Here is a 22,325-nt window from a genome sequence, read left to right on the forward strand (position 1 = left end):
ATTACATGGGGATTTTGGCAGAATTACCGCTGTGGGTAATTCTGCAGATTTAAGGCAGTAAGGCAGCAGAATTACATCCAGAATTTTACTGGAGCTTTTTCCTTCACTTCACCACCAAAGGTGTAGTATGATGGTGCGGTAATGCTTTAGTAAGGCAATGGTAATAGATAAGGCAGTGGTAACAGTTACCACTGCATTACCGCCATTTTCCCCACCACTGGCGTACTTGTACTGAGGCCCTAGGTATTTTAACTATATGTTATTATGCCTCGGTCCCTATGTCTGTCACTTCACTATCTGTTTTGTATTTACCCTTAGATAGTGCACCCACGTTTTAGTATGAGGGATGTAAAAAGTCTTAATTGACATTTACTGTTTTAGAATACATGAGGCTTATTTTCTATGTACATTAGTGATCTACTAAAGTACTTATAAAATTAGTAGAGGTATATATGTGCAACACTCTATTTGTATATATTTTTCAGTATACCAGTGCGGTGTGTTATCTATGGATAAGTGTGTGGACTAATTGTAACTTTGTGCACGCCTGACTCCCCTTCTTGGAGTTAAGCCTAACTACTCTGCCACATTACCATTTTGAGAGAGGCTTATGTTTGCGTGTTGGTGGGTGCATGGCCCCGCCTTACAGTTAGTGCTTGTACAGCCATCAATTGGGGGTTGTACAAAAATGCCTTAACAAGCATTTAAGATAGATTTATGCAGGAAGAACATGCTCTGGTTGTCAATAATAAAACAGTTGTAGATTCACACAAATCTGTATTCTTTTATGATCTTGTGCTCAATATTGTGCACATTGTTTTTATTGCTTGTATGCAAGTCCTTGGTACATTCCATAATGGGAACAGTGCCTTCCATTTCTGATCTCCGGGTAGGCATCCCTAAATTAATATTCGGCCTGTAGAGGGTGGAAAACATCAGAGTATTTCTTTCAAAAATCATACCCTAAATTTCTCCAAAATGTTCACGGATTACAGGCCACTGACATTTCACAAAATATTAATCATATAACATTTTCACAGTCGACGCTGCAGTATGCAAACTTGCAAGCTGCAGGCTGGCCACATGTGATAGGCAAGTGCTTAACAGACACTGCTATCCTCATGATTTGCATGGATTAAAGATTCTCATTTCAGACATTGGGCCTCATTACAAGCTTGGTAAATCCGGCGGGATACCACCAAATGGAATTACGGTTACCGGAACTTGGTCTGGCGAAATAACTGCCAGATTTCAAATGGGATTTCAAATGGGATGTAAATCCCCATTTTTGGGAGGCCCGTAGGTCTTCATGGGGGGATATGCTGGTCCGGTGCTTTTAATACCAGCTATTTGCTGGTGCCGAAGTGTCCCGGTAAATGAAATTACTGCCACGTTAATTCTGCACCGGCAAACTCTTAATGAGGCCCATTGTATGTCTTGTGGCAGAGATCCATGTACGAGAAATGTCTCTAACTGTTCCATCATAGAAAAACCAAGCACAGGCTTCCATCACAAATGGGTGTTCTCAACCGGCTCAATTCCGTTGCTCATTGAGAATTAGAATCATGTATAATTTGCAAAATGCAATATTCAGTCACAACTAATCAAAGTACAGAAATGCAGTTAGCATGATCAGGAATCTCTAAATATTTCTCATTTAGAATGCCTGGGTTAAAAATGCCTTGTGTCGCATTCAAGTTATTTTAGTATTTTTTGCAGTGGATATCACTCCTTTATCTCTCCTGAACCTCGATCGCATACGGTTAACCTCCTGTATGGGATAGGGAGGGGATGAATGGGAATGCCACATCCATTGGCAGTAGTGCCATATATAGTGTTTTTACCCCAGACACCCAATGGTGATATTAAGAACCAGAACACTTTCAAAGTTAACATGAACTGAAATACAGAGCAACAGGGAGCACCTTCAACTTTTTCCCTGAATAACAGATAATCGGGAAGAGTTCTAACCTTGGGAGAGAGGACATGTTAGCATTCCAGGGAGAAGTGTAGAATGCTATGAAACCCAGTATCGAGGCTGGAATGACTTCTGGTGAATTCCACAACATCTGTCAAGAGTGACTTCAACCAGAGGGTACGGTGGATGCTTTAAATGAATGGCTTATAGAGAAAGCTCCTAACATTGAACAATAGCATTATTCACAATGGGGAGGGATCTCACTGTGCCAAGAGTAGGGCTGATAGGATCACTCACACCTGTGAACACCCATCAACAGCAGCTAGCAGCACATCTTTTGGGGGGCTGGGAGTGTGGGCAAGGGAATTCCAAACCAACTGTAGTTTCCACCACCATCGACACTGGGAGTGTCTAGTAGCATCTTGGAACCTGTAAAAATCAATGATGAAAGGCTACTTAAAGATGTCTTAAGAAGATCCACATTTCCTGCATGCACATGGATATCATCAGATCATCCCCCGGTGTATCTCAAGATTATTGGTAGAGAGTTTGACAAGATCGCAGTTCTCTCCAGAAACCTCGGACCACTTATTGATTGGCATCTGTAGAGAGAGAAGGATTCAGAAATCAATGTTTATTATTTTGACTAGTTCTCACAACAGTCAAAACTAGTATTTCATCATATGAATGCCTGTTGAAACTTACCAGCGCAGTTATTCATTCGTAAAAAGCTCTCATATTTTTCAAGCTGAGACCAGAATCCCTCATTTGGTGCCACCACAGGTCTTGCTTTCTTGACAATCTACATGAATGAGAAAATGTTATGTCTGAAACCCTTATATGAAGGCTTGCCTGTTAGCATTGTATCTATAAATACAGCAGAAGACATTATTTATAGATTTATTTACAATTAGTTTGTCTATTGTAGTGACCCAAACTTGATCATGTGGAATTCTGCAAGGATTGATGCTAACTATTGTCCCTTGTGAGAAACCTGAAAGTGTCACCCTGACTAGTCCCCGGTGGCCTGTCATCCAGTGGCCAGGACACTGCCATCGCTATTGGATGCAGTTTTTGGGAGTGGACCAGTGAGGGAAGATCACCTGGATGGTGTGGTCCTCGAGGAGTGGAAGTGAGACTCTGACGGAGGAGACACGTTATCCCCCTTCTTATAACACCTTTTCCCCAACCTACCATGCAGGATACTCAAACACTCTACCCCCCTTTTCCAACACAAACACTTTCGCATATCGCAACGGACTAATATCCAAGCCATTCACCTGACATGTCCCAAAAGAAGGGTCAGGCAAAGTCAGGCAATTGACCAAAACCGCACACACCTGACGGCCCTTGTCCTTTCCCACAGGGATAAAAGGTGGCGCACGAGAGCACAAGACAAGCAAGGCAGACCGCACAACTAGAAAGCTAACCCAGCACGGCAGTTCAAGAGGAGGAGAAAGACGTCACAAACCAAAAGGGTGAAAACAAAAGAAGCAACCTTGCCCTTTCTGACCAAGGTCTGTGAAACCTCTGCAGAAGGAATCGTAAGAACGCGAACAATAGCCAGCGTGTGTTGCAGCAGATGTCAACAGTACACAGGGCCCTCCTCTGCTGATAACCAAGCCGGGCAGAGATGCTTGTCTCTGTGGTGCTAAGATGGAATTCAGAGAAAAGAAAAGCTAAACGATTCATCACAGCCAGTGAGTCGAGGGGAGAGCTGATAAGAAACCAAACTGTGTTGAACGAAAGTAGCAAACAGCTAATTGAATTGTGAAAGAATACAAAGAACTGTTGATACTAGAATGGGGAAAACCAGCAACAGAGGAGTCAGGCACCACGTGGGTGCTCACTCAGGAAACTCTGGGTGATTACCAATTGTTGAAACTACCATTTCCAGAAGGCCTTGGGAAAGGTGAGAAGGGAGTAAAAGTGGTCATACAGGGGTCCAGTAAAATCCTCTGTACAGTCGAAAGACTTTGACCGACCGATGATTGTGAAGCTAAGGGACGTGAATTCTGCATTGTGAGAACTGAGAAAATGTACGATAGGCAACAGTGAACCTGAAGGAGGGATGCCGATAAACAGGGGGCAAAGTCTAAAGTCCCGATATACAGTGTGTTGACAAGAGTGAACCCGGCAGAGGGATGTCCATGATGAACTGTTTAAATAGACATTAAGATTTGTGAATGATAAAGATGACATTGTATGGAAAGCAATAGTCAACCCGATGAAGGGAAGCTAACATCCGAGAAGGGTCTGAGCCTGGAAGAAGGGGGACCCAGGGGTGAAAAGGCATCCCCCCTAAGCACAAACAGAAATTTAGTTTATTTTGAAACACACCAGGTCCTCGGAAGAAAGAGACTTTTTGTGAGAAAAGAGACTTAACCACCGAAGGCAGTGATTGCTGAGAGCGAACAGTTGGCTCGTGCTGGGAAAGCTTGAGCGTGTGCTGTGCTCCAGAATCCTACCTTGTCCCGTGCTGAAAACGCAGGGCAGGGAGACCCAACTAACGCATCCTGACTTATTATTTGTGAACACTTGCTTCTTTTTTATGAACATTATCCCATATGTTATTTTGTATTTAGCGTACATGTTGGCAATAGGTTTTTTATAGGCCCTTCTATTTTAACAAGATGCCACTCGGACTGCCTTATTATTGTTTGATGGTCGAAGCTTGCTCCCATTTTAGATTCAGGTTTAGATTAGGCGTTTTTCCAACCTACCTATACAGTTTAAAAAACACCCTTGAACTGTGATCGTTGTGTCTGTCTTTACTGCTGCCACCATGAGTTCCTAACACCCTACATCCTTAGGGGTTCTGATTAAGTATGTTTCAACAACTGGTATTGATGACTGTATCCATCTTCAATAATTGCATGCTGCCTCCTATTAGTCGTCTTCATCCCATTATCTACATAGTGTGAGTTGTGTCGTCTCCAAAGTCAGGAATCCAGCTGCCTTATGAAAACAACATCTCAGTGCAGAGACCCCGATCCTCCATATGGAGGGACTATAAATAAACCTTTCTAACAAAATGCATCTTTTTTAGTTTAAGTTCATATGTGTCATGATAGTGAAGCAAAGCTATTGGTATGGTAGTGCAAGTAGAGGAGAGGTGGCATGCAAGGAGGGACATAGAGACTGCATGTGTTCGTTGGCTATGCACCTGACCACTACACACCCTCTAATCCCTATGATATTTATATATATATTTTTTTATTGTATTTGGTTCAGAGTAAACATTTCATTAGATCCTTTGCAATACTTAATCATACAAAACAATTAAACAATCACAGAAGTGGAGAGAATAAACAAGGATTAATAAGAATTAATAACATTTTACAACATAATAACCTCAATATAAAATCCATTCTCCCCACTTCATAAGGTCGCTGTGGGGGGATTACCACCACCTCCTCAGCCTGAAATTAAATCTTTAAAACTATGGGATTGTGGACCTACCTATCCCATTTGCTAACATCATACCGGGGATGCCCTCCTACTCTGTTTTCCCCTGTGGTGATTCAGCTAAACATTCCCCAAACAAGCTTTCCAAGCCAATAAACACTTCCCTTCAGTTCTAACTAAGAAGGTTCAGTTTTTCCAGTATTTCTACCACCGTTGCAGTTAGCTGTACTTCTTGGCCTGCAATCATTCTTTCCCAAAGGTGTTCTTATACAATTCCCTCCTCCCTGTCAGGGAATCTTCTTAGCTTGGCTAGCCTCAAAGCCCAAGTTCCTTCGCACTCCATTAGAATGTGTATCTGATGATTAGTTGTTCCTGTTGGATCCGACTACCTGATAATGAGTCTGTGAGATGTCTGTATGTCTTTTGTGTTGTTCTGTTTTGGAATTTTCAAAATGTAAGACTGTGTTTAGGTATTTTATTTTAAGAAAGGTTAGTAATTGGTTTTGAAATGTCTGATGTTTCAGTATTTATACATGCTTCGGATTACTTTTATTTCCTTAACTATTTAATGTAGAGTGTTATGTTTTTATACTCTATTGAACTTTTGGTGATGTATTTTTTTGATTACTTGAAAATCTTGAAAATAAATGAGTAAAAAAAAAAATAATAAAGAATGTGACGGAGTTACTGTGATCTTGGGTTAGTACAGATTTTGCATAGTTTGATTGCCTGCTCCTCCTGTTTTCTTATAGCCAGAACTTCACCAGTGGGGAGGAGATTCAATTTTACCCGCAAAAAGTTAGATCTTATTCTTGGATCAGGGTACTTTGCTAAATAACGGGGGAGGGACCCTACATTTTTTTTCCACCATCAAAAACACATTGCGTGCCGTGGAACTTCTCACCATAGATATGGTTTAAATCCAGTCCAGGCGTTCTAGATCGTGTTTTACCTTGAGAGGGTTGGTGATCAGGGTCTCAAGATCAACAACTGTCCTATCCAGAATGGTTTTTATCCTGGTCTCCAGCCCTCGCAAAATGCTTGATTTTGAACTTTTTGAATGAGCACTGATATCTTCATACAATGATCTGGTCTTGGGGTTTATTATCTCTCTGTAAAGTGAGACTAATTTCCAGTCCGCTCAGCACTTTAGTGAGATGAGGCCCAATTCAAACTGTAGATTCCAGCCCAGCGTACTCAGGGGAAGATTAACTTCTACTTTGGCCCAGTTTAGATTTCAAAGTGATGTTTTGGCCTCTAGGCCATACAGGATGACCTGTATTATTTTGGCAATGTAGTATTTTAACATTGGCAGAATGGTAAATTTGCAATACTTAGCTTTGATCTTTTTCATATGAGGAATCAGATCATGAGCCTTGGCGAGAATGTCAGGCTCCTGGTTTCCCGGGCTAGCATAAATCTCATAGCCAAGATATGTTAACTCATCTACTTGCGGTATTATCTGCCCATTCAGGGACCAGTTGCCAAAGCTGATTTTCTTTCTCGGGTGTTTGAACACTAGTATCTTTGATTTTAGCGGGTTTATTACTAACCCATTTTTTTCAGCATAGTCTCCCAATTTGGTCAACAATCTTTGGAGACTATAGCAGTTCTGTCCAGCAGAACGATATCGTCTGCATAAGCCAGCCAAAAGATCTTATTTTCATTAAGGATTGGGCTGGCCAATGCGGACAATTCTAGTTCTTGCCCCATGTCTGACAGGAAGAGGTTGAAGAATAAAGGCGCTCCCAAACACCTCTGCCTTACTCCTCTCTCTACTTTTACTGCGTTTGACAAATGTCCCTTCTCGTCCAATCTAACCCTTACTGTTGTGTCCCTATACAGCTCCATCAACATGGCCGACAGGGGTTCTGGAGCTCCCTTCAGTCTGAGTTTTGCCCACAGCTTGCCTCTACTGATCTGATCGAAGGCCTTAGAAAGATCAATCCAAGCCCCATACAAAGGCACTTTCCCCTTCCCAACAGTGGGCTCACTCACCAGGCTCAAGATTATCCCATTTAATGCCATAGAAAGCCCCCGTCTAAACCCTGTTTGGAAATGGGGCAACGCCCCCAAATTATCCGCCCAGTGTGTAAGCTCCTTGACTACCAACCTCATAAAGATCTTACTTTCAATATCTAAAAGGGCAGTTGGACGGTAATTGGCGGGGTCTGTCCTGTCACTCCCCCTGAAGAGTGGTATGATCAGCGCTGTTTTCCTCAGAAACCCTGCCCAGAACTCTGGTTCGTTCTTAAGAACCTGATACCGCACGCCACTAGGGTCAGCAGTCTTGGGCAACGAAGAACCCTTAATTATCTCCACAATTTCATACTTCTCCAAAGCTAGGGTCCATTCGGTGTCCAACTGCTCTATCTCCCCTTCCTTGCTAGGCTTCTTAAAGATTTTTGAGAGATTGGTTTCTGTTACCAAATTGCACAATGAACTGATATGATATGATATGATAAGATGAGTAATGTATAACGCACCTGTACACAAGTGCTTCTAGGCGTGACAAGACAAGGTGGAAAACATAGGGAGGACAAAACAAATGATCTTACTAGGCCTTGTATCATTCAGATCGTGCAAGTGTGGGGGGAGAGGAGAAGTGTCAGGGGGAGGGAGAAGGGAAGTGCGGTCAGCGCAGCAATTGCTCTGAGTAAGTGGAGCCGGGGGAGCCACCTAAGGATGTGCAAAGGGGGAGGGCTGGGCGGGGGGCCTAAGTGCACAGAGACCCGGTGATAGTGCAGGTGCTTGCAGGTCGTGGAGGAAGCCTGGTGCCAGTTGAGTTCAGAGGGTAATCAGGTGACCAACTTGTGTGTCAGACAGTGGTCAGCAAGGGAGAGTGAGAGAGAAAGCAGAAGCGAAAAGGAAGGTCTTGAGCTGCTTCCGGAACCTGAAGTGGTCCTGCTGTAGTTTGAGAGGGACAGGGAGGCCACTCCAGAGGGAGGCCCCTGCAGAGGAGAGAGATCTACCTCCAACTCTCTGCCTGGAGAAGCGTCTGACGGTCAGAGAGTTAGAGGTAGCCGAGCGAAGGGCTTGAGAAGGAAGATGTTTAGGAAGAGAGAGCTGGAGGTAGTGCAGGCCCCGACAGCTTTGTGGACAATTCAGAGGGTCTTGAAATTGATCCTTGCAGCCACCGGGTGCCAGTAGAGAGATTTCAGGGCTCGAGAGATACGATCCCTGAACTTGAGGCCAAAGACAAGTCTCACAGTTCTGTTCTGGATTAGTTGCAAAGGGCGGAGAGTAGAGGAAGGCAGGTTGAGATAGAGGCTGTTGCAGTAGTCCAGCCTAGAGAGAACCAGGGCTCTGGAGACGTTGAGCTTCTGGGGGAAAGTGAGAAAAAGAAGACTATCTCTGAGGAGGTGCCGCTGATAGAGTGACTTCTTCGAGAGGTCTGTGAAGTGAGGGCAGAAGGAAAGAGTGGAGTCGAAGATTACCCCAAGGTCTTTTTGCCTCGCAGGAAGGCGCAGCTTGAGGGCCCAAGGAGGGAAACCAGAGCAGGGGTCCCTATGCGTAGGATCTTTGTTTTGCTGGCATTGAGGCAGAGATCGCAGATCGCACCATTCCTGAATCACGGATAGACAGTCAGGAATTCCTTTATCTGCCACCAGATGTTCCTTCCTGCATTAGGAACTCTTGGGACTTTAACTCATTCTTTATATTGTAGTGTATTTGACAAAGTAAACAATAGACATAGACAATGGCAGTAGCTCTAAATGTTACTATGAGGCACAGCCGCCACGGTTGTTGGCACAATGAAAAACCACTGACGTTGGGAAGAGGCCCAGTATAAATAAGCAGGAATAGGAGTGCTTTGTCACCGGCAAGCGGTACAAGGGCAGACATTGGCATGGTACAAAGGCAGTAATAGCATGTGTGGATTGAACTACCCATAGTGCTCTGTGTCAGTGAAGACAACAGCCAATTCAAAGCCACCTCCTAGATGGGAAACCGCAGGTGGAACACAATCATGTGGCTGAAGGAAGCCACTGCTACAACAGACATAAACGAGGGGCAAGCAGGAGTTTGCACCCTTAGGGAGAGACTGTATCTTCCCAGGACTGCAATTTAATTCCAAGGCTGAATGGGGTCATCGATAATAATTATTATTTGCATTTATATAGCGCTACCAGCCCTCAGGCATCTGAGAACTGTTTATTATTACCCACTGTGTCTGGTGCTCATTTATCACCTTGGAAGAATGAAAGGCTGAGTTTGGCCCTGTTGGGATTCGATCCTGTGTCGGAAGACTGCAAGCACTCTACTCCCTGTGCTATCTTACCGGCTATCAATGATATGATGATTATCATCAGAGCTGTAGAAGGAAATACAATACACTGATTGATGCATTGGGGGTAGTTGCTGTCATGTCGCCGATGCGACAACCCAAACCCTACCACATCGTTATTTGGGTGGCCCGCATTTGAGGCCACGTTCGAGGGGGAAGTGACGTTGGGCTATGGAGGTGGGCAGAGGGAGAGGGCAGTTCCGGGGAATGTGTTATGTAAGAATAAAGAAGACATAGCAGCAAGCTGCTCTGTGTCCTGTGTCTTCTTTCCAGTCACGACTGAGACATCCCGTGTGGCTGCCAGTGTCGAGTGTCGGGCTGTCGCCGCACTCCTCAGACATCACATTGGCGATGAGGGAAACAGACAAGTGCACACCGGCATCAGCGCAGGCCTGCAAAAGTCCTGCCAGGAGGCAGCGCAGTGATCCACAGGCCCAGGGAGGATGCCGTCGGGAATGAGCAATGCGCTTAGGCTCACCTCCCCATAAATGGCCCTCCCCTTTTTTGTGACACAGCACGCAGATTCCAGTCTCCTGCACACACAAAGGAGGCAAGGTTAGCACCAGTCTTCTGCATTCAAAACAGAGGTAAGGGGAGTACCCTTCCTCCACGGGGCAGATCGGACGCCTCCGGAGACCACACCTGCAGTGCAGGTGGAGGAAAACCAGACTCCTCAAAAAGGGGAAGGAAGCACCAGCAGCACTGGGGCCAAAGAAAGTGAAGCACCCTCCAATCCTCTGCGCACAGACCCCGGGAGGCCTGCAGCCCAGTGGTAAAAAGGGAATGCACATTTGCAGCATAAGGCTGCGTTTGGCCCGCAGATCACACCCGCAGCCCGGCTGCAGGCAGGGTGCAACAGCTCAGGTCCCAGGCAAGAAGATAAGTCCTGGGCAGACAGGAGGTCGACAGAACTCTTGACGGTACCTCTACAAGCCAACAGGGACAGCTACACTTCGCACCATGGGCCTATAGGAATCTCCTGCACTGCCCATTGCGTCAGATCAAGAGGCTTCCTCCACATTGGCCGACCGGGTGACGGGAGGCGCAGCTGGACTTACAAACTCGAGCTGGGGGCGCAGCACATGTACTGCACCTGCCCCATGCTTTTGATCTGAACGATACCAGTAACGTGGGGCCCGATGGGCGATATGGCTGAGGGAATATCGTCACACACTGCACAGCACGACAGGTGCGTGCCCGGCGGATCTAGTGTTTCATAGACCCATCAAAACTAGGCTGCCAGAAGGAGCCACTCAGGCATTACCAACGTCGCTCGAAACGCAAGCAAAGGACAAAGATCAGGAAGAGAAGAGCAAGATGAAGGCCAGAGCAGATACCCACAGGCGGGCTCAGGACTGCATGATTGAACTGGGAGAACAGGTGCTGTGCGCCAGCCCAAGGGTAAAAAGGAGGATGCCACCTACGCCCCTGACCATCTGGTGGTGACTCAAAAGAAAGGTACCATGATCACAGCCGGTTGAGATGTACAACTGTCCGCGACAAGAAACTCGTCCCACTTCAGGAAAGTGTGGGCCTTCCAGACCTTCAGATATGAATGCGCATACGACAGTCTTGATGAGAGACACTCTGATGAGTTGTATCACGGAGATGGAGAGTCGTCAGAAGAGCATGACAGAGAGGAAAGAAAGGACTCTCCCCCGCTGGTGATTCGCCAGACCCCGAGGCCTCAGCAGTGCTGTATGAAGCCCCCAAGACTGATCGAGGAAATGTACTGAAAGAGGTAAGTGATCTTTCGTTTTAAAAAGGGGGGAGATGTTATGTCGCGGACACGACAACCCAAACCCCACCTCATCGTTATGTGGGTGGCCCGCGTTTGAGGGCACGCCCGAGGGGGAAGTGATGTTGGGCTAGGGAAGTGAGCAGAGGGACAAGGGCAGTTCCGGGGAATGTGTTATGTAAGAATAAAGAAGACGTAGCAGCAAGCTGCTCTGTGTCCCGTGTCTCCTTTACGGTCACGACAGAGACATGCCATGTGGCTGCCAGTGTCGAGTGTCAGGCACTCCTCAGATATGTGTTTGTGGAGGACAGGCTGTTGTCAATGGTGAAGCCTAAGGATTTTGCTGAGCATGAGTGTTGTGGATCAAATCCTTCTACTGGCATATCACTGAGCCATTGTTGGACAAGTTGTTTTTTAGCGGGCAGACTGATGATTACAAATTCAGTCTTGGATGGGTTTAGTTACAGGTAGGCAGTCGACATCCAGAACTGGATGGTAGTTATATAATCGTAAAGAGAAAGTATGTCCTGCACGCTATTTACTCTCATGTACAACTGAGTATCGTCTGCCTATTGGGATCTTTGAGGAGAGTGACCAGAGGCTCCATGTAAAGTGAAGAGGGAGACATGAATGTGGCCCTCTTTGCACCGGTCCCGCCCTGGTCTCGAAGTTACAGAAACTAAAAGTGTACATCGTTCCTACCCTCTTTGTTCACATCGTGGATGTACCACAGATGAGAGAAACCTTATTCACTCAGCCAGCCATTTAGACCCTTGTCCTGATGACGTTGTTGAATAAATACATTTGCAGTCAAGCAAGTACAAGCAAGTAGAGTGACTGCAATCACGCAGAAGTCTGATGACATCACGACTAAGACTCTAGCATAGGTGTGTTAGACATGAAGCACTTATGCATCCCATCATGAAGCTACACAGACACTAAGATTACATTGCTCCTAGACATGAAGAACATGCTTATAGCCCACTTAGATAGAGGACAGACACGCCTTTGCTATGCAATAACCGCAAGTTGCAGAAGAATACATATGAACTGCTTGCTGTCGCTGAAAGCAGCTAACATAAGCGGCCATGTAAATAAAGGTGGAAGCCACAGCTGCATTGAAATGAATGGAAGTCACTGAGAGGGCTCGTGAATGCAGAGAGAGGCCTGCCACACTGATTTTGTAGAGGGACACAGACCAGGCGGTCAGTGCAACTATTGTACACAGCCTTGCCAAGGACACTGAGGGAGAGAAAGTTTCACATGAGGAGAAGAGATAGGACGCCTGCATGTGGAAAGCCAAAACTCCTCAAATGCAACAGAAAAGGTACGTTTTTGGTGCCTACACACGTGATTTGGACCTGGAAGACAAAGCCTATACATTTGAGCCAGACAGAGAACGATGTTCCCATCAAACTGAAGGCAAGAAGATACAAAAGTAATGCCAGGTTGAAAGCTTAATGTTCTGTCTCAAGGCCTAGAGGATCGGGGATGGTAATTTATTGGGTACAAGCAGCACCTCTGGGGCTTTCCTCACCACCACGAATAGTTGCTCTTGGGCTGGTAACTTTCCAAAGCACTAAGGCTGAGAAGACCCTTGCTGACCAATACCTACCCCCCTTCCGCGCTAGCTCACACTTTGTTGCAAGGCCTAATGGCAGCGCACTAACCTGACATGCCTGTAGTTGCAACATTTAGGAGGTGGTCACAGGTGGAGCCCCCAGACACAGTTTAGCCAATAAGGTTACTAACCCCATACACACAGTAGTGTATTCTGTTCACTCCATTTATTCTATCTATTCCAGTTCATCTGTTCTATCTATTCCGTCAACTCCATCTGTTCTGTCAATTCCATCTACCCATTCCATCAGCTCTGTCCGTTCCGTCCAGTTCCATCCACTCCATCCAGTTCCATCCACTCTGTCCGGTTTCATCCACTCTGTCCGGTTCTGTCCACTCTGTCCGGTTCCGTCCACTCTGTCCGGTGCTGTCCACTCTGTCCGGTTCCACCTCCTCTGTCCAGTTCCATGCACTCTGTGCGGTTATGCGATGTTAAATAAATAAATACCCCAGCAGTCACAATGACTGGTGGGTATTAGCTGCTGGGTTTTACCATATTCCACATGCAATCATGCATAATGGTTTCTATCTTTTCCTGGGGTTTGGTTTTGGAGCATGACATCGATACTGATAAATTCATATTTGTTTTGCAAACCTTTTTCTATTGAAGAACCAGAGGAGTTGCTAGGGGGTTTGAGGGGGCTGTAGCCCAGGGTCTTTTGGTTGAAGACCCGGATCGAAGCTGAGGGCTACAACCAAAAGTCTAGCTATCTCCGAGTCCCGACAGTCCCAACATTAGCGTAGCCCAGATCTTTCCTGACCTAGCAACACCCCTGCGGAGAACAATGATGAGATAGAGAGAGCGGGTGGAGGGCAGATTAGCTAAACTATTTGACATTTTACGTGCGCGATTTCCCTGCAAAGGCTCCATCATCCAAGATCAACAGCAGAAAGGATGGCATTGCTTTTCGAAGCATGCTTTTCATTTTCTGAGAAAATATATCCTGGCTAAACTATAGTACACTCACTGATTTATTCCCGATGTGAGCATTGTAACAACAAAATACCCAGCAAATACACACACCCACCAGGGGAGTATCCAGAGTGTGATAAGTGGGGAGATGTTGAAGTGGGACAAACTATGAAAAAAGTCCCCTTTTCATGGTGAATAAGGGTCTCCCAATGTGTGCTTAAAAGAAGAGAACACAAACTAATCATTCATCTTCCTCGGGTCCCATTACCCTGTCAGACAATACTACTACAGTTCAAAGTATTGGAAGCTGGTGAATTTGAAAAGTGAAGAGGTGTACAAGGTCTCTCTGAATTGACCAAAGCAAGCAAACCTTAACAGATTTAGTCAGGTTTTGAGCGGTTCTTCCCCTCAAATTATATCTAAATAACTCATACATTTTCTAAATAATTGGTAAATGGGTAACAATTCATAGAATGTACACTCAGTGTTCTGCAGGGCAACACATGAAACACTCCAATAGGTGCCAGGTCACCAACAGTACATAGGAGTATTTGGGGGTCTGCCCTTCTTTCATGCTGGTTGTGTCCAAAGAAGTAATGAAGCTAGTCTCAACAAAACATTCTGGCATTGCCACATTTTCATGCTGATAGTGCCCAACATTTTTTTTAAAATGTATTTATTTTCCGCCGGACCCTTGGATGAACTCCACCCAACAATAACGTTGGAAGAGCGATCTCTGAAAGTTCTGTAAAGGATATCTATTTATTTAGTTATTGGGATTTTCTGTTCAGCGCTGGCCCTACCCAGATGGTCTTGGAGTGCCTTAAAGGTTTAAAGGTTGAAAAGGTGGGAACTGAAACAGAAGTTACAAAATATTTTCAGGATATGATAGGAAGATAAAGATAGATAAGTGGTAGCAGGGGAGTTAGAGGTACAGGGTTTGTGTGGGAAAACAGTTATGTTTTGAGGCTCTTTCCTAAAGTGGTGATGGAGAGTGCAGTGAGGATGTGAAGAGGCAGTGCTTTCCAGGGTCTGGTTGTCCACTGGGTAAATGTTTATTTTTGTGTGCATGTTAGTTTACAGAAAGTGATATAGAGTTTTGTGGTGGATGGGGTGAGTTTTGATTTGTGTCTAGCGGGGCAGATGAGGAGGTATTCTGTTTTGGAAGAGTTGAGCTTGAGGAACTGGGTGACCATCCAGATGGTGATATTGGAGAGGCAGCTTTTGAGGTTGTGAGGTTTTGAGGGGATGACATTTGGAGTATATTTGAGTGTTGTCTGAGTGCTGGCAGCAGTGGAAATTACAGTGACTAGTATTAGCGGAAATGGGCATTGTGTTTGTTAAGGGTATGTTCAAGGGATTCAACATATAGGTTGGAGAGTTATGGAGATATGGAGGAGCCGTGCAGTATGCCGTTCTTGACTAGTGTGGGGTCGGATTGAAAAGGGGGCATGGAAACAGTGTGTCCTGTCAGTAAGGCGAAGACAGAGACAGGCAAGTCGAGAGGTCCGGCAGAGGACCGGAGCGGGAAGGAAGACTTGAGACGGCTTTTCAAATGCTAGAACTCCAATAAACAGAGTAACAGCTAGTACTACTTGTACTCCTCAACCTCTCTGCAGCCTTCGACACCATGAACCACACCATTTTACTTCACATCCTAACCCAAACAATAAATCTGTAACCCCTGTCCTCGACTGGTTCACCTGATTCCTTACTGACAGGACACACTGTTTCCATGCCCCCTTTTCAATCTGAACCCACACCAGTCAAGAACGGCATACTGCATGGCTCCTCCATATCTCCACAACTCTCCAACCTATATGTTGAATCCCTTGAACATACCCTTAACAAACACAATGCCCATTTCCGCTAATAATAGTCACTGTAATTTCCACTGCAGCCAGCACTTCTACTGGGGGTGCATGACAATATGCCCTCTTCTAATCGGGCTTCCTCCTGGCTTCCGAGGTACAACCTGTGAAAAGTGGAATAAGTCTGGGTGCATGGATATGACTCCTGGATTCCAAAGTTCACTTGTATACCCTTTCCAGTGCACCTGATATTCCAGGACACCCATTATGTACCTGTAGTCAACTAAACGTGAAACCTCATATTCTTCTGGTTCTGGAGGGGCTGTGGTCTTGTGTTTATGGTATTTCCACCTGAAGGGGTCCTCTACATACTCTTTTAGAAGTGAGGTATGAAATACTGTTGTTAAACAGTAATTATATAGTGCCTCCTTAGTAGTTATATTGGCCTAAGCCTATTCGCGCTACACGGAATACCGTGTTACAAAGTTCCGATGTTTGGGGTAACTTCGCCGCCATTTTAAGATTCATCCGCCATTTTGATTTTTCACTCGTGTGTTCTACATTCTAAAATGGTGGACTATGTTTTCAACTTGCAGCCAAGCCTTCCACCTTTTGAGTTCTGTTAATGTTTAGGTTGTCCAAAAGCCGACTGTTTAAACTGAGCAAAGAGACCTTGTGCTTCATATGAACTGTCATTCAAGTGTTGTCTGCGCTCACAAAACTCATCCTAGTATAAACATTGGGACAATGAAGAACAAACCTCGAGTGTATGCTTTAGCTGAACTACATTGTGAAGAAACTTGGAATAAGGCTTACAGTGGGATCCGAGAACATACATCACTATTGTGTCTTCATGGAAATACAAACTTATGTAATCCTTCGCATGATATTGTAAAATCTGTATGTGAACTAGGCACAAACTCTAGACCACGAATTATTAACATGAAGAGAGGCTGGACAATATTGCATGAAATGTATAAATATGCAAGTGTTTAGATGTTCAGCACTCTCTCACCTCTCTTTGTCGGCTGGTACACACTGCAAGGTGTTGGGAGCCAGATAGCTATCTGTTTTGCTTTGTAAACTGTACAGTAATAAAAGATCTGTGAATCTTTTTAGCCCGTGATTGGTGTATTTCCTTTGTGGTACTCAGCCTCAATATTTCTTTGTTCTTTCAGATGGTGCCCGAATAGGGACCCTCAAGATTGATGCCACCTCGTTGAAGATTAGACGCGGCTATCGGACCGGGATTGGACGGTGAGAAAAAGGGGGCCCCTTTTCGATAAGACGCGACTCCTTAACAGTACTGTATGATCCAATCCCTGGACGGTGAGCACGCGGTCCGAGACGGCATCTTGACGAGGGTCCATATATCGAGGTGGCCAGTTTTGCTGAAATTACCAACCACAAGGGTCCTTTGTCCTTTGTAATCCGATCGGACCTACCTTTGTCCTTTGAATCAGGTGAGTCGTGCCCCGATTCCTAAGTATCCTGATATTTAGTTGTAGATTTGTACTCGCGAGCACAAACGACGCCAGGTAACACCAGTAATCTGACATGCCTGGGAAATTGTCTGCCTGTTTCAGGACGTTATTCTGCAGAGACAGACAATCTTTGGAATTTGGCCGACCGGCACCACAGGAGGGGTCATCGGCATGTACCATGTACTGTAAGTAGGGCATTGGTAGTATAATATTCAACGATATTTGGCACAGACAAACTAGACATGCTTCCGAACTTCAGTGGCCAGTCAATGGTAGTTTTGAGATTGCTCAAATAGACTATAGAGTATTTAGAGTCTATATTGTTAAAGAAAAAAGCTAGACCTGCAGCATTTGATGTAATACAAAATTGGAAAAAGGAAGCTATGTAGCAATTTAAGAGTAAAGAGAAGCATGCACGTCGTCATTGTCAAATTCAGAAAAGGCATTATTGTATGATCAACAAAAACAGTCAGACTCTGTTAGAAACATGGATAGGGCTCTTCAACTTGGTATATAGAAAATATATCTGTCTAAACATTTCCATGCCTCAGATGAGCTAATTGATAAACTCTTAAATGAACGTAGGCCTGGTGCCACTGCACCACCTTCTTATGTACCTATTCCTGCTGTCTTACCTCTTCCTGCTGTTGCCCCTCCTCCCGTAGCAATTCCTGTTCTTTCTGTTGCTCCTCCGCCGCCTGTTATTGCTCCTCTTCCTGTTGTTGTTCCTCCGCCTGTACCTTCACCTTTACCGGCTGTTACTGCTCCAGTAAATCCGTCTTTGTTGCCAGTGGTAGTGTCTCCACTACCTGTTGTACAGGATTTGTCTACTCTCTCTTACCCAAGCAGTTCTGCTCCGCTTGTAGTTGATGAAGGGGCGAGTGCTGAATCAGTTGTAACGCAGAACACAGTTTCCAAAGAGAAGAGGAGAGATTTAAATGCATGGGCTAAGCAATGTATAGAGAAAGGTGAAAAATCTACTGTCTTAGCTACACTCCTTAATCTAGAAAGTATTCCAGATCAGAACATCTTTATTGAGGGGATGGGGATACATTTGGCTGTAATGTGAAATAGATTGACGGACACAGATGTCCCACAAGGGTTGAGGGATTTGAATGTTTTAGCTTATTCAAGGGATACTGCGCAGAAAGTACATGAGCATGTCGAGAGGTTTTTTGAGTTTAAACAGGAGTTAGAAGGGTTACGCAATGATGAAATAGATGGTGATAGTTTGGATGCTTTTTACGTGCAGAAAAAGTCCCTTCCTCCTTGTAAGTCAACGAGTGAAGAAACGCGAATTTGCACAAGGGATGCGCTTAGATGGATTTCAGATATGTCGATATCTCCCGTAGAAGTATATGATACTTATAGTCAGTATACTTCAGAAATGCAGAGGAAAGTGTTACAGGTAATGGTAGAATACCTACAGAATGCATGTATAAAGAAAAAGGTTTGTTGGCCCACAGAATTATTGAATATTTATAAAAGAGCTTTTGCATCTGATACTGCTTCCACCACTTTAGCGCTCGATTTGGCTCTGTTGCTTAATAAACGTTCGGAGTTGCGTACTTCTCATCTGCCTATGAGAGAGCTTCCTCTGATATTCGTTCCTAAAGTTGAGATTCTGGCTAATGTTGCAACAGGTGCAGCAGCCATCGATATTGAAGCTCACTATGTATCGCAGTTTGTTCACGTCCCGTTCTCAAGAAAGGAAGTGAATACTATTAGACAGTCGATTCCAGACATAAGGAAAAATCCAACAGGGTTTTACAAAGAAATAGAATCTGTCCTGCATTCGTCAGTGTTCACTTTGGGTGATATAGATTTGTTGTTTCCCATGATCCTACTTGCTGATTTATGGCAACAGATTAGGACTGTAGATGATCCAGCAGGGTTAGGTGACACGTGGGTTAACTTGGTTAGGTTAGATGAAGAAAGGAAAGCTGGTGAAAGATAGTAACAAAATTAAAGACTTTGCTTCCAGAGAGAAGGATTGTTTGGGACAAACTCACTGCTTGTACCCAAGGAAAATCTGAAGGTGCTACAGAATACTTTAATCGGTTCGAACAAGTATTCTCAGATTTTAGCGGACAGGATTTAAGCAGGGAAAAGATTGTTTGTGGATACGTTTGTGCGTCGAATGTTGCCTGATATCCAGTCACAAATTATGACTTCCGAGAGTGCTTGGCAAGCTAAATCACAGTCCGAAGTATTACATATGGCTCAGTATTACGAGAATAGAGTCAATAATGAAAAAGAAAGGATTGAAAAGAAAAGGGGAGATCTAAAAACCAAGGTATTATTGCAACAGATGGTCAGAGGGCTTAGAGGTGGAAGTACACAGTTTCAAGGTCCATTCGTTCCACAGAGTAAAGTGCCGTTGGGTCCTGTACACGCGAACCAATGTGCTTATTGCAGACAAGAGGGTCATTGGCGAGCACAATGCCCGATCCTTCAGTAAAGGTTGAATAACACATATGGTTTCATGGGTAGATGATCCAGAGGCCGCCCTGGGGTAGAGGGTCCTAGTAGAAGCCAGTTCGCTCAAAATGCTATGTCCTTCTCGCAAGATAATCAACAACCTAGTGTAAATAGCAGAAATATTTTTGATAATCCTTCAACTGCCTATCTTTCTGAAGATCTTGACTTTGACGATATATTGTTTCGTTAGGACAGCCAGAAGCAGGGTTTGGAGCCAATGCCTATTCCCGTTAATTAGAAAGGTCCCTACATTGAGATGATGGTGGGGAATAGGAAGCAACTATTTTTGATAGACACAGGAGCACAGAAGTGTTCCATTGATCATTCACAGGTTCCAGACATTCCGCTGTCAGGGCAGAATAACGTTTCTGTAGGGTTTTCTGGCACGGCAGTGGTTAGTCCAGTTTCTCTGCCGGTACCGATTTCATTGGGGCCATTCACGGATCACTGTCCGTTTCTTCTGACAACGAACTGTGGAGAGAATTTGTTGGGGTTGAATCAGTTGAAGGAATTAAATGCAGTAATTCATTGTTCTTCGGATGCAGTGCGTTTGACGATTTCACCTCAGCAATCTTCTGCCTCACAGTTTTTGACTAGACCTTTGCCGCCAGAATTTAGTGCAGTCCCGGCGAGTTTATGGCCGGTTGACGACAATGATGTTGGTATTTTGCAAATTGAGCCTGTTAAAATTGTTTTGAAACCAGGTGTTAAGTTGCCACTTATTCCACAATATAAGATTTCAATTGATAGTGAGCAAGCTTTGAAGTGTATAGTTTCCGACTTTGTACATCATGGAGTAATCGAAGAAATTGCAGGAAGTTTGTGCAATAGCCCGATTTTACCAGTGTATAAGAAAGGGGATAATGCGATTCCTTTCCATTTCAATATCGGTTTGCGCGCTATCAATAAGATTGTTGCTCCAAAATTTCCAATTGTGCCTGATGTAACGACCATACTAACAATGATTCCAGTTTCTGCTACTAATTTCAGTGTGGTGGATTTTAAGAATGCCTTCTTTAGCATTCCCATACACGTGGATAGTAGATATTTGTTCGCGTTCACCATAGGGGGACGCTCGTTTACATTCAACCATGCACCACAAGGGTACACGGAGAGTCCGAACATTTATAGTAGGGCTTTGAAAGAGCAGCTTGATACACTTGAGTTGCCTTCTACTTATACATTGCTGCAATACGTCGACGACCTTCTCTCTTAGCTGCAGACTCAGAAGTGCTTGCAAGGAAGGCACTGTGTCATTGCTTATTCATCTAGCAAAACATGGGCATAAAGCTTTATTGAAAAAGTTTTAGTATTGTCGACAGGAGGTCGTCTATTTAGGCTTTCTCCTGTCAAAGGAGGGAAGAAGATTGACACCTGAACGAATTAAGACCAATTCTAGCATGTCTGTCCCATATACACAGAAGGAAGTCAGAGCCTTGATAGGAATGGCTTCTTACTGTAGAAAGTGGATTCCAAACTTTTCACTAGTGATAAAAACAATGTTGGCATTGACAAAGAAGGGCATTTCTTTGCCACTACTGTGGAACTTGGAACACCAGAAAGCTTTTGATCTGCTCAAGACTGAACCGTGTTCAGCACCGGTTTTGGGCACACCAAATTATGATAAGGCTTCGAGTTGTATGTGCATGAACGTGATGGATGTGCTTTGGCTGTGTTAATGCAGGAAAATGGGGGGAAGAATAGACTGTGCAGTTATTTTTCCTCCACACTTGATCCTGTTGCATGCGCTTTGCCGAGATGTTTGAGAGGTGTCGCCGCTGCTGCTGCGCCTGTAAAACAAAGTGAGGGCATGGTTCTAGGCCATACTTTAACCGTGATGGTACCTCACTCTGTAGACATTCTAGGAAATAGAACACAAACGCAACACCTTACTTTCGCACGATTAACAAGATATGAACTGATCCTATTTGCACCGCATATCCAAATTAAGAAGTGTTGCGTATTGAATCCGGCTGAATTGTTACCTCTTCCGCAAGATATTGCTTGCAGTAACGAAATGTCACATGACTGCCTTTATACCACAGAGCAAGAAACTAAAGACAGGATTGATTTAAATGATACACCTCTGAATGATCCACAAGGGGAGCTGTTTTGCAATGGCTGCTGCTTCAAACTTCCGGATGGTACATCCACTGCTGCTTATGCCATCTCTACACTAAGCACGATTGTGGAAACCAAGAGAATTTCGCATAACTCCGCGCAGGCCGCAGAGATTATCGCACTGACTCGAGCTTGTGAACTTTCCAAAGGGCTTAGAGTGAATGTATTTACCGACAGCCAGTATGTCTTTGGGGTGGTCCACAACTTCAGTAGACTATGGGCAGAACGAGGTTTCTTGACCTCACATGGAACAAAAATCCAACATGGCACCTTGATAATTCAGCTACTCTCAGCACTTGCGCTTCCTACTCAACTAGCAATCAAGTGCGCCGCACATCAGAAAGTAGTAGATGATGTAGGGAGAGGAAACGCTTTTGCTGACAGGATAGCTAAAAAGAGTGCTACTGATTTATATTCAGAAATGTATGTTACAAAGGAAACCACAAATACTTGTACAGTAGATGAAGGGATTAATTTGATGAAGAATATTCAAGCTGATGCCACTCCAGAAGAACTTAAACACTGGGCTGAGGGTTTAGCAAG

General features: G+C 44.6%; 1 protein-coding gene across 1 annotated transcript in view; it reads right to left on the minus strand.

The window, feature by feature from the left end:
• Positions 1–780: 780 nt before the first annotated feature.
• DUSP28 (dual specificity phosphatase 28) overlaps positions 781–22,325 on the minus strand; it is a 148,204-nt gene continuing 126,659 nt past the window's right edge. The window contains exons 3-4 of the mRNA XM_069620210.1: positions 2,624–2,720; positions 781–2,520 (exon numbers count right to left, since the gene is read on the minus strand). Of these exons, the coding sequence (XP_069476311.1) occupies positions 2,507–2,520; positions 2,624–2,720 (111 nt within the window). The 3' untranslated portion in view covers positions 781–2,506. The remainder of the gene's footprint in view (positions 2,521–2,623; positions 2,721–22,325) is intronic.

Source organism: Ambystoma mexicanum, chromosome 10 (genome assembly GCF_040938575.1).
Source record: "Ambystoma mexicanum isolate Mex_15411 chromosome 10, UKY_AmexF1_1, whole genome shotgun sequence".
Taxonomy (NCBI): domain Eukaryota; kingdom Metazoa; phylum Chordata; class Amphibia; order Caudata; family Ambystomatidae; genus Ambystoma; species Ambystoma mexicanum.